General features: G+C 44.8%; 1 protein-coding gene across 1 annotated transcript in view; it reads right to left on the reverse strand.

Moving 5' to 3' along the window:
- The window catches only part of LOC144500664 (all-trans-retinol 13,14-reductase-like), a 29338-nt gene extending 17019 nt beyond the window's left edge, over nucleotides 1-12319 (reverse strand). The window contains exons 1-4 of the mRNA XM_078223962.1: nucleotides 12123-12319; nucleotides 10155-10337; nucleotides 6681-6922; nucleotides 2690-2891 (exon numbers count right to left, since the gene is read on the reverse strand). Coding sequence (XP_078080088.1) covers nucleotides 2690-2891; nucleotides 6681-6922; nucleotides 10155-10337; nucleotides 12123-12297 — 802 coding nt within the window. The 5' untranslated portion in view covers nucleotides 12298-12319. The remainder of the gene's footprint in view (nucleotides 1-2689; nucleotides 2892-6680; nucleotides 6923-10154; nucleotides 10338-12122) is intronic.
- Between the last annotated feature and the right edge of the window lie 824 nt (nucleotides 12320-13143).

Here is a 13143-nt window from a genome sequence, read left to right on the forward strand (position 1 = left end):
CAGTATATTTCTTTGTTCGGTAATCAGAAGCTAAGATGCAGGCAACGTCCAGACAATGACGCATCAGACCCGAGTCATAAGATACATGACCAAGACATCGTCAGAAAGGGGCTCATTAACCAAGGTCATTGCCCAAATTTCTGAAACAAATGACATCCAGTCCAATTTTTTAACCTTGTGCACTGCAAATGAAAGGAATCAATGGGAACATTTTCAAAATAAACTATATATGCAATTAGTAGCCAAACAAATTTAAATTTAAGGAAATAAATTGCACAGCAGCAGTTGTACTTGATTTATTCCCATCCCACCTCTGACACATTCCAATCCAAGGTGAATGCAGTGTCTGAGTCACAAACTATGTTTACACAATGAATAATAATTTATCGGAATTTTAATGAGCTCCGAGCACTCGTAAGGCCGAGATAACCAAAGGGAAGAAGCACTGCATGTCGAAGATAAACTTCAACTCCTAAAAGAAAGACATTATCGAAAGTTGGCAATCCATTTGATTTCTCATTTGTTTATTCATCAGGTATAGCAGGGCGATGACGCACGGTGTGAAAAAGCATCTTCAGGGGACGATGAAGGGATAACCCATTTATCTCAGAGATACAGAAATCAACCCATTAAGCAACACTTCATGGTGAGGTGAAAAGACTTCTTTCTGGATAAGCAGCCCAGAATGGAAATCAAAACTCAGCAACTGAACTAACTGTACCCCCATCAGTTACTTGCACAGAACACCTTGCTGCCGCTATGTAGCTGTTTGCAGCATGTATCTGGGTGTTGATCTTTGGTGATGAATTTCCTGATTATCTACTGCTGATAAATTGTCCATTAGTGTCGGGGGGGGGGGGTTAGCAAGGTAAATATATGGGGTTACAGGGCTGGGTCTGGGTGGGATCGTTGTCGGTGCAGTCTCGATGGGCCAAATGGCCTCCTTCTGCACTGCAGGGATTCTATGACATTGTTCAGATTGAAACTGAACGTTAAACGTTTGCTTTTCCTGTTGGATGCAGCTTTATTTTTTAAACAGGATCTTCACAGATGCACCATAGAAAGCATCCTTTCTGGTTATATCACAGCTCGGTATGGCTCCTGCTCTGACCAAATCCGCAAGAAACTACAAAGGATTGCGAACATGTAAACCGGCCTCCCATCCACTGATTCCGTCTACACTTTCCGCTGCCTCGGGAAAGCAGCCAGCATAATCAGGAATCCTAAGCACCCCGGACATACTCTCTTCCACCTTCTTCTGTCAGGAAAAAGATACAAAATTCTGAGGTCACGTACCAACTGACTCAAGAACAGCTTCTTCCCTGCTGCTGTCAGACTTTTGAGTGGACCTACCTTGCATTAAGCTAATCTCTCTCTACACCCTAGCTATGCCTGTAACACTACATTCTGCACTCTCCCCTTTCCTTCTCCCCTATGTACTCTATGAATGGTATGCTCTGTCTGTATATTGTGCAGGAAACAATACTTTTCACTGTATCAAAATACATGTGACAATAATAAATAAAATAAAATAAAATCAGCTCACTGCATCAACCGGAATCAGTCATAGAAAACAGAAGGCCATTCAGCCCATCACCTTCTGTGATGATCCTCTGAAATTGCTACATTAGAGCCACTACTTGGCTCTTTCTCCATGGCCCTGCATATTTTCCCTTTCTAAACCAAATCCAATTCCCTATTGAAATATGCTTCCACCACCCTTTAACGCACAAAGATCTAGCAGAAATTTCCACATCTCCTGAAAGAGGAATCTCAGTGACCTGTCCAATTCCTGGAAATGGAAAATGTTTGCTTTCCAGTATGCTTTTTGGCAATTAACTTCGAAAAGAAATCGCTTGGTAATGCCAGCAATATTCCAAGGAAAATTCAGGAAGTGAACGGAATCCCTAATAGAGATGTAATTTAAATTTAGAAATATTGGAGATATAAATATTCTAAATGTGACAGCATAGTGGCACAGTGGTTAGCACTGCTGCCTCACAGTGCCAGGGATCCGGGTTCAATTCCCAGCTTGGGTCACTGTCTGTGTGGAGTCTGCACATTCTCCCCGTGTCTGCGTGGGTCTCCTCCGGGTGCTCCGGTTTCCTCCCACAGTCCGAAAGACGTGCTGGTTAAGTGCATTGGCCATGCTAAATTCTCCCTCAGTGTACCCGAGCAGGCACCGGAGTGTGGCAACTAGGGGATTTTCACAGTGACTTCATTGTAGTGTTAATGTAAGCCTACTTGTGACACTAATAAATAAACTTAAACTTTATGGCCCTGATTTTACCAGCACGCCCGACACAAAATCGGGGCGGGTGAGGCTCGCAGAACGGCATTCTCCATTGTCCTTGGGCGCGATCCTACGAGCCTCGGGCTGGCGTGCCAGTAAAATTCCCCCAATGCGTGCAAAATGCTCAACCCATCCATCCCTAGCTTTCGCCAAGAGCTCAACACAAAGCTAACAGTGATTCTATTTTGGCAGCTCGTGCTTAAATTATTCTTGTGAAAGCATAATGTTGAAATTGAATGGTGTCAGTTAGTGCTATGTTTTACCAAGTATTCCACAAATTGCTGCAGCTGTGATCATCAGAATCAAACACACCAAGAAGTGCAAGCTGAAATTAAATTTTCCACTTACTCCATTAGTGAGAAGCATTGTACACTGATATAACTGAAAGCACATTACCGTAATCCCCGCAGAGGTAACACATGACGGCTCGAAGGTCTTTATTTTTTGTCAGCTTGTTAACCACATCTGAAAGTGGGGTAGTTGCCTGCTTGAAGACTGAGGAGATCCAGTGGATGATGCCCGTATTTATGAGGAATCTGGCCAGTGGAAGAGGGATCATTTTCATAATTACTACCAACTGCGCTCTTTTGGTGACCGTCTAGAGAAAAACAGAAAACATGCATCAAGAAGTGCAGAAAGAACTAAAGTCTTTGAATGCATTCATGCCTTCCAGCTCCCATCAGTCAGAATTCCGTGCATGAATCCCTCTCGTCCAGCTGCAGCCAAAGTCACTGATTATCGGCTCAGTAAGCTCTCCACATAGAACCATAGAAACCCTACAGTGCAGAAAGAGGCCATTCGGCCCATCGAGTCTGCACTGACAACAATCCCACCCAGGCCCTATCCCGTGTCCCTACATATTTACCCGCTAATCCCTCTAACCCTCATATTTATCCGCTAATCCCCCTAATCTACGCATCCCGGGACGCTAAGGGGCAATTGAGTTTGGCCAATCAACCTAACCTGCCTATCTTTGGACTGTGGGAGGAAACCGGAGCGCCCGGAGGAAACCCACGCAGACACGGGGAGAATGTGCAAAGTCCGCACAGACAGCGACCCGAGCCGGGAATCGAACCCACGTCCCTGGAGCTAACCACTATGCTACCGTGCCGCCCCCTTCAGGCAATGTTTGAGATAATGGCCATGCTAACCTCTCTGCCCACGTAATGCAAAAGAGAAGAAGCCCACAATTACTCCCTTCTGCTCTCAAATCTTATCATTTATTGTGGATTCCAGGAGGCGTCCTCTGTAAAACATCTATTTTCCGTTTTAATGATATTGGGCGTCGCTGGGTATTTGTTGCCCATCCCTAGTTGCCCGAGGGCAGTTGAGAGTTGTGACTCTAGAACCACATTGCTGTGGGTCTAGAGTCACATGTAGGCCAGACCAGGTAAGGATGGATAGATTTCCTTCCCTAAAAGGACATTATTGAACCAGATGGGTTTTTCCGACAATCGTCAATGGTTTCATGATCATCAGTAGATTCTTAATTCCAGATTTTGTTTTAAATTGAATTCAAAATCTACCACCTGCCATGGTGGGATTTGAACCCGGGTCTCCAGAACATTAGCTGACCCTCTGGATTAATAGTCTAGCGATAATACCACTAGTCCATTAACAAAATTCCATTCATGCATGGAATATTGACTGATGGAGTTGGGAGACAAGAATGCATTCAAAGACTTTCGAAAGGAAAGGAAGGTTAGAGATGGGGGTACTTGGATGTCACAATTTTTTTTTGGGGGGGGGGGGAACGGAGTGGGTAGTGAGTGGTAAGCCAATTTGAGCATTTTGAATGAGTGAATGACTGTACCCGAAGAAAGGGATCCATTAACTAAGAAAAACATTAAATACATTGGAAACAATCAAATGAACCCCAGCAGAAACAATTGTTAAATTCCAAGAAACCTGCTAACCACATTCTTGAGCAAATCAAAGAGGCTGTGGTGTTGTTGAATTGTGGGGCTTGGTAACTCCATTGGAACAGTTCAAACATTGACCGATTCTAACAACAGCATATCAAATTAGGATGGACTAGGACTTTTGATAGCAGATTTTAATTCTCCATCTAACGTAGCAGAATTAAAGAAGGTAATATATTATTAAACAAAACTTGTTGATCTAAACAAATCAAAAATTATATTTTATTTTTCTGCCGTTGGCTAAAATGAATGCACCATTTCTGAAGAGGATACAATTAAAATAATAAGTATTTCAACCTCCACACCTAATTGAACGGCCTGTTTATTGCTTATTGAACTGGAGCAATGGATATCATTGGGAGCACAGGGCTACACTTTGACAAATGCACTAGAGTTACAAGAACACTATTCCGAGGGGCGGCATGGTGGTTAGCACTGCAGCCTCACAGCGCCAGGGACCTGGGTTCGATTCCCGGCTTGGGTCACTGTCTGTATGGAGTTTGCACGTTCTCCCCGTGTCTGCGTGGGTTTCCTCCGGGTGCTCCGGTTTCACAGTCTGAAAGATGTGCTAGTTAGGTGCATTGACCAGAACAGGCACAGGAGTGTGGCGACTAGGAGAATTTCACAGTAACTTCATTGCAGTGTTAATGTAAGCCTTATTTGTGACTAATTAATAAACTTTAACTTTATGTTTCACATTGACTGACAGACTGATGGTGGCAATGCAGCGAGTGGTTAGGAATTGGAATGCACCTAACTTACACTAAAGGGCAATTTAGCATGGCCAATCCACCTAATCTGCACATCTTTGGACTGTGGGAGGAAACCGCAGCACCCAGAGGAAACTCACGCAGACACGAGAAGAAGGTGCAAACTCCACACACACACAGTGACCCAAGGCCAGAATCGAACCCGGTCCCTAGCCCTGTGAGGCAGCAATGCTAACTACTGTGCTGCCCACGGGGTTAAATGTGCATGTTGTTGAACGTGGCAGGGCAGGCTGAGAAAGTAGTTAAAAAGGCATGCGGGATCTAAGCTTCATAAATGGATACATTAAGAGCACACAAGTGCAGCAGGTAATCAGGAAGGCTAATGGAATGGTGGCCCTTATTTCAAAGGGGTTGGAGTATAAGAGTAGGGAAATCTTGCTTCAACTATACAAGGTTCTGGTGAGACCACATCTGGAGCACTGTGAACAGTTGTGGTTCCCTTATTTAAGGAAAGATATCATTTCATTGAAGGCAGTTCAGAAAAGGTTCACTAGGATGATCCCCGGTATGGAGAGATTGTCTTATGAGGAAAGGATAAACAGGTTAGGACTCTACTCATTGGAATTTAGAACCATGAGAGGTGATCTCATTGAAACATAGAGGATTCTTAAGGGGCTTGACAGGGTAAATGCTGAGAGGATGTTTCCCCTCATGGAAGTCTAGGGCCAGAGGGCACAGTCTCAGAATAAAGAGGCGCTAATTTAAAACTGAGATGAAGAGGAATTTCTTCTCTCAAAGGGTTGTGAGTCTTTGGAACTCCTAACCACAGAGAGCTGTGGGAAAAGAGGCCTTGTGTATATTTAAGGCTGAGATAGGTAAATTTTGGATCAGTAAGGGAATCAAGGATTATGGGCAAAGGACAGGAAAGTGGACGTGAAGAATGTTGGATCAGCCATGATCCTATTGAATGGCGGAGCAGGCTTGATGGGCCGAATGGCCTACTCCTGTTCCTACTTCTTATGGTCTTAAAAGCAAGGAAAGTACGATGAAACAAGAACAGAAAATGATGGAAATATTCAGTATTTCAGGCAGCATCTGTGGAGAGAAACAGAGTTAGCATTTAAAGTCAATGACCATTTATTGAAGCTATGATGAGTCTTTATAAAACACTGGTTTGGCCTCAGCCCAGCAAATTGTGTCACATTCAGGCACCGAACTTTAGGAAGGATTTGAAGGCATTAGGGAGGGTGTAGAAAAGATTTACATAAGTGGTTCCGGGGTGAAGTAACATGGGTAGATTGAAAAAAAGCTTGGGTTTATCTCCTCACAGAAGAGGTGTTCAAAACCATGATGAGTCTAGACAGAGCAGGTAGAGGGAAACTGTCCCCATTGGCAAAAGGGTTCAAAACCAAACTAAAGAGTACTGCCAAAATAACTAAAGGTGGCACGAGGTAAAACTTTTTATTTTAAACACAGTGTGGGGTTAAGAAGGGGAATGCACTGCCTGAAAGAATGGTGGGGACAGATTAAATATTAAGGCTTTCAAAAGGGAACTGAGTAAACACTTAAGAAGGAAAATGGTATTGCAGCGCTTTGGGGAAACAGCCAGACAGTGGAACTAGCTAAATTACTGTTACAGAGGGTCACAATGGACATGATGGACCGAATTGCTTCTCTCTGTGCCTGATCATTCTATGATTCTACAATTGTAAATACTTCAGTATGAATCTTGTTTATACATGTTTTTCAAGTCACCTTTGCAAGCTCCAGGAACTTATCAATTGCTTCACTTTCCTCTGGAAACTGCTTCTTCAAATAAGCTCGATAATTTTGCTTCCCACCACAGAGTTGATATGTGCGCCGGGTCTGATGGTCTCCCAGGATTACATTGTCAAAAACGTCATCCATTTTTGCCCATTCCAGTTGGCCATCTGTAATGTGATCTACCAATATCCGCAGAAAAGATTGTTCATGGAGCTCCCCTACGTAGTGAATTCCTGAAATAATGTACAGTGGATACTTTAAGTGGTAAATTCTCTAAAGAAGGAGAACGATATTTGTGGTCACATATAAAAGATCCAAAAGCACACAATTGATTCATATATGCTTCTGCTTTCACAGCCAAAAATGCAGACAGCTCGGTTGTCAAGATATCTGCGTTCAGCTAATTCTGAGATCTTGAGCATCCCCAATGTTAATCATTCCACCACTGGCGATCAAACCTTCAGCTGCCTGGGTGCTAAGCTCTGGAATTCCCCTATAGAATCCCTCTTTTAAGATGCTGCTGATAAACTTCCTTGTTGACCAAGCTCTCAGTCACCTGCCCTATAACATCATGTGCCTTGGTGTCAAACTTTGTCCGATAAGGCTTTAATGAAATACTTTGAGGTGTTCAATTACATTAAAGGTGCTATGTAAACACAAGTTGTTGTTGCCAGTCTTTTCAAGAGGTGTTCTGTAATTGGAAACTGGTAAATGTGTGAGACCATCCATGTGAAACTCCCCTAATTAATTTTACCCGCCAGATTTCTGGAGCAGTGCACATTCTCTGCATTCTCCAAAACGGCCAACATCGAGTCGGTACAGTAGCAAGCACTGTTGCCTCACAGCACCAGGGACCCAAGTTCGATTTTGGCCTCAAGTCACTGTCTGCGTGGAGTTTGCACATTCTCCCCGTGTCTGCGTGGGTTTCCTCTGGTTGCTCCGGTTTCCTCCCACAGATGTGCAGGTTAAGTTGGTTGGCCATGCTAAATTGCCCTTCAGCATCCCAAGATGTGTAGGTTAGGGTGGATTACTAGGGTAAATATTGGAGTTTAGGAGGTTGAGGGGAGATCTAACAGAAACTTACAAGATAATGAACGGCTTAGATAGGATGGACGTAGGGAAGTTGTTTCCATTAGCAGGGGAGACTAGGACGCGGAGGCACAGCCTTAGAATAAAAGGGAGTCACTTTAGAACAGAGATGAGGAGAAATTTCTTCAGCCAGAGAGTGGTAGGTCTGTGGAATTCATTGCCACAGAGGGCTGCGGAGGCCGAGACGTTAAGCGTCTTCAAGACAGAAATTGATAAATTCTTGATTTCTCGAGGAATTAAGGGCTATGGGGAGAGAGCGGGTAAATGGAGTTGAAATCAACCATGATTGAATGGTGGAGTGGACTCGATGGGCCGAATGGCCTTACTTCCGCTCCTATGTCTTATGGTCTTATGGTTACGGGGATAGGGGCTAGGTGAGATTCTCCGTCAGAGTTGGTGCAGGTTCAATGGGCTGATTGGCCTGCTTCTGCACTGTAGGGTTTCTATTTATTTAGCAGCATCACAAGTAGGCCTACATTAACACTACAATGAAGTTACTGTAAAAATGCCCTAGTCGCCACACTCTGGCGCCTGTTTGGGTACACTGAGGGAGAATTTAGCACGGCCAATGCATCTAATCAGCACGTCTTTCAGACTGTGGGAGGAAACCCACGCAGACACAGAGAACATGCAGACAGTCACCCAAGGCCGGAAATGAACTTTGATCCCTGACGCTCTAAGGCAGCAGTGTTAACCACTGTGTCGCCCAATTTCCTTTAAGTCAATCCTTAAAACCTACCACCTTGAACAAGCTTTGGGTCATCTGAACACATAATGCCTTACGTGGCTTAGTATCATACTTTGTTTTATACTGCCCTGGTGAAGCTCCTGAGATGTTTCATTATGTTAAAGGCACTTTATAAATATAAGTTGTTTTTTGCTAATTATCGGGTCAGCATGTGCCCCTCAAACACCACAAAAAACAGGCCACTCACATTAGTCATTTGGCAGATATCACTGTAGATAATTGACTGCCATATGTTGGCCTCTTAATAATGGCTGATGTTCATTGCTGCTTCTCTTCCCACATCTAGTGAAGTACAAGGCAAATGTTCATTCCCATAGTGAAGCTTTTCCTGTCACCAGTGACTTATAACTTGAGGGGTGCCGCTCTGCATCAAACTCACCCGCTCTTACCGCCTGCCATTGGTATGTTGGAAGCATTTTGCAGTCTGATACTAACCCTTTGGCCGCATTAGGAACGTACCATTCTTGACCATCAAGTCCTGGGATGGGACTCGAACCCGGAGCTTCTAGGTCAGGGTCCCGAATTCTCCGGTTTCGCACGCCCGGCTTCTGCTGGCAGCAAAAGCAGAGAATTTGGCGCTCAGTCAAATCTCCATTCACTGCAGCAGGACTGGAGAATCCCAGCTGCGGGCAAAGACAGAGAAGCCAGAGGAAAGGACACTACCCACTGTGCCACAAGACCTCCTAAATATTGGTTGCAATCTATTTTGAGACTATTCGAAAATATCATAGGGACTCTCTCACTACTCTTTCCTTTACAATCAGGATTTAATCAGAAGATTAATTGACTTTCGTGTTTCCCACAACAGAGCAAGAACAGAAAAGCACGATGGCACAGTGGTTAGCACTGCTGCCTCACAGCGCTAGGAACCTGGGTTCGATTCCTGGCTTGGGTCACTGTCTGTGTGGAGTTTGCACAATTCTCCCCATGTTTGCGCGGGTTTCCTCTGGGTGCTCCGGTTTCCTCCCACACTCCAAAGATGTGCAGGTTAGGTGGATTGGCCATGCTAAATTGCCCCTTAGTCTCAGGGGGACTAGCTAGGGTAAATACATGGGGTTATGGGGATAGGGCCTGGGTGGGATTGTGGTCGGTATAGATTCGATGGGCCAAGTGGCCTCCTTCTATCATACTCTAGAACTGCTCCTATTGTTATTGGTTGAAGAATGCCAATGGCAGAGAAATGATCTTGGGTTCATGTCACACTATCTGTAACTCCCACAACTTGCCTGGACGTGCAAAGTCTCACTGGCTGTCCTGTCTGGAGACAATACACACCTCTTTGACCTGTGTTAATGCTCTCACCACTCACATTGTCTGTACCTTTAAGACTTGATTAGCTGTAAAGACTCGCATTCCAATCATTATTCGTTATTCTGTGAATTGAGTTTGTGTCTTTATAAGCCCTGTTTGCTGTTTATGAGCAGATCTCCCACTCACCTGACGAAGGAGCAGCGCCCCAAAAGCTAGTGGCGTTTGCTACCAAATAAACCTGTTGGACTTTAACCTGGTGTTGTTAGACTCCTTACAATGGCAGAGAAACACAGAATGAAAGAGAAAAGGACTAAATATATCTCACAAAACAAGCATATTTTTTAAAAACAGCAAATTTCAACCCCAGGTTCTCTTACCAACATCAAACTCAAAACCATTTTTAATATACGTGTGGCAACATCCCCCAGCCTGGCTGTGCTGTTCCAGCACCAGAACGCGTTTGCCGGCTTTTGCCAGCAATGCTGCTGCCGAGAGCCCTCCAACTCCACTGCCAATCACAATGGCATCCAGGTTTCCTGGCACCTTACTTGTGGTAAAGCCTGAAAAATTATCAACAAAGACCACGAAGAAAAGGGTTAGGAGCCATATACACAAATATCCACAGGTCAACACTGAGACAGATTCCGAGTAAAATTTTGAGCAGTTACAACATCCGGGGGAGGCAATGGCCTAGTAGTATTATTGCTAGACTATTAATCCAGAAACTCAGCAAATGTTTTGGGGACCTGGGTTCAAATCCCACCACGGCAGACAGTGGAATTTAAATTCAATAAAAAATATTTGGAATCAAGAATCTACTGAAGACCATGAAACAATTGTCGGAAGAACCCATTTGGGGTTCACTAATGTTTTTTAGGGGAAAGAAATTTGCCATCGTTACCTGGTCTGGCCCACATGTGACTCCAGAGCCACTGCAATGTGGTTGACTCTCAACTGCCTCCCTAGGGACAATAAATGCTGGCCAGCCAGTGACACCCATGTTCATCCACGAATGAATAAAAAATCTAATTTTCCAAAATATGCTTGCTGGACAAAGATGTGCAGGTTAGGTTGATTGGCCATGTTAAATTGACCCGAGTGTCAGGGGTATTGGCAGGGTAAATGTGTGGGGTTATGGGGATAGGGCCTGGGTGGGATTGTGGTCGGTGCAGACTCGATGGGCTGAATGGCCTCCTTCTGCACTGTAGGGATTCCATGACACAGTGTGAGGTGGAAGATCCTTTGCAAAGGCTGGAGACCAGCACAGAGAAAAGTGAGAAGAGTGGTTATCATGCCTCTATGCTCCCCTCTCCCTCATAACAACAATTAAAATATCTATACATCTCATGGGATTGAGCTGGCTTACACTTGGGAAGCAAAATAAAAGTTGTACCTACAATCACTTCTTGGTGCGGGGGGGGGGGGGGGGGGGGGCGGTTACCTATTTGGGAGTAAGCAACTAATTTCCTTTAGGGAAGCTGCTGTCCTCACCTGGTCTGGCCAACATGCAGCAATGCAGCTGACTCTTAAAATGCCCTCCAAAATAGCCTTGTGAGCCACACTATTCAATGACATTCAAGGATGGGCAATAAATGCTGAGCGAGCTAGCAACACCCACATCCCATAAATGAATAAAAAGACCTTTGTAATTTTTTGTTTTACAATCTGGAATTTCTGCTGCGGAAAGTGATTGCATGCTCGGTTATACCCGTGTTGTTGTTTCTGTGATTTCTTTATACAAGACCGTAAGACAAAGGAGCAGAAGCAGACCATTCGGCCCATCGAGTCTACTCCACCATTCAAAGGGATCATGATTGATCTGACATGATAATCTTCAACTCCACTTTCCATGCTTTACAGCCCAGCCTCTACGACCCTCTGCCGCAAAGAATTCCACAGACTCACAACCCTCCGAGTTGATTTGTGGCACCAACAGACAAAGGGGCCGGAATTCTCCCACCTCGCCCGCAGCTGGGATTCTCCGGTCCCGCTGCGGTGAATGGGGATTCAGCTAAGCGCCAAATTCGCCATTCTCGCTGGCAGTGGGGCATGAATGGCTGGAGAATTACAACCACAATAGACACCTGGCAAAGTTGAACCACAGATTTTTTAAAAAACATGGACTCTATGAAGTTCCCAGGTTTGGAAGGGGAGCAGGAGGAGATCACTTTTACTAGCTAGTTATTAATCATAGGGCTTGACATAAACCTCAAATTACATGTCTCTCCAGATCTTAATAAGCACATTAACCCGGTTGGGGGAAGCTCAGGATTGTGAACGTTAACTGCACAGCTAGTACTGCAGGAATGTGGACTTTGAAACTTTTTTCTCTCTCTATGTGACACCTTTACGGAGAACTCTCTTCCTTGCTTCTTGGTCGGTCACCAAAGGCTCCGGCGGTCTCCTGCTGTCCTCGGCGAACGGGTTTGGACTGGAGGCTGAGCGGCGGAAGATCCGGCGGTAAAGTCCCACTAAAAAGTACAAGCTCAGCAGCAGCAGCAGCCCCGCGTACAACCACATCTTCTCCCCGCACTTGGCCGCTCTCACTGGAGGCTAAAGTCTACTTCCTTGTCCAATAAAAGGAATTCCAGCCAATTAAAGGGGAAGTTTTAAAAAATTGGGTAATAAATTGCAACCAAAAAATTAAACATTTTTTTAAAAATGCCAAACTGTCCACCAACAGCGGATAGCACAGCTTTGCACTTAACACCATTTGGCAGAAGAATGTTTTAGTGTTGGGTTGTGTCTGATTGTAATGTAGAGCCATGCTACACTAGTTTTTTTTTGCACTGGGATTTGGGGTTTAGCACAGTAAGAAGTCTCACAACACCAGGTTAAAGTCCAACAGGTTTATTTGGTAGCACAAGCCGCAAGCTTTCTGAGCACCGTCCCTTCATCAGGTGAGTGGGAGAAGGGGCAGCTTGTGGCTTGTGCTACGAAAAAAACCTGTTGGACTTTAACCTGGTGTTGTGAGACTCCTTACTGTGCTTACCCCAGTCCAACGCCGGCATCTCCACATCATTTGGGATCTAAGCAGAGAATTGTCCAGACGTTAACTGAGTTGTCTTTGTGGCACAAATTTGGGTTTTATTGGTCAGGACTGTGGGAGATGCAGAATCCGTATGTGACGGAGGAAAAATTTCTTCATTCAACTCAAGGGCGGGATTTTACGGTCACGCTCGCCCTGAAACGGGAAAATCCCGCCCGAGGTCAATGGACCTTTCCATGGTCCGCCCCTCGCCCTCTACGATTCCCGTGATGGGGAGATGAGAAAATTCATCCCGACATGTCCAAGGGCAAAACAGTGGCACAGTAGTTAGCACTGCTGCCTCACAGCGCCAGGGACCTGGGTTCAATCCCAGCCTT

The sequence above is a fragment of the Mustelus asterias genome, chromosome 11, assembly GCF_964213995.1.
Source record: "Mustelus asterias chromosome 11, sMusAst1.hap1.1, whole genome shotgun sequence".
NCBI classification, from domain to species: Eukaryota; Metazoa; Chordata; class Chondrichthyes; order Carcharhiniformes; family Triakidae; genus Mustelus; species Mustelus asterias.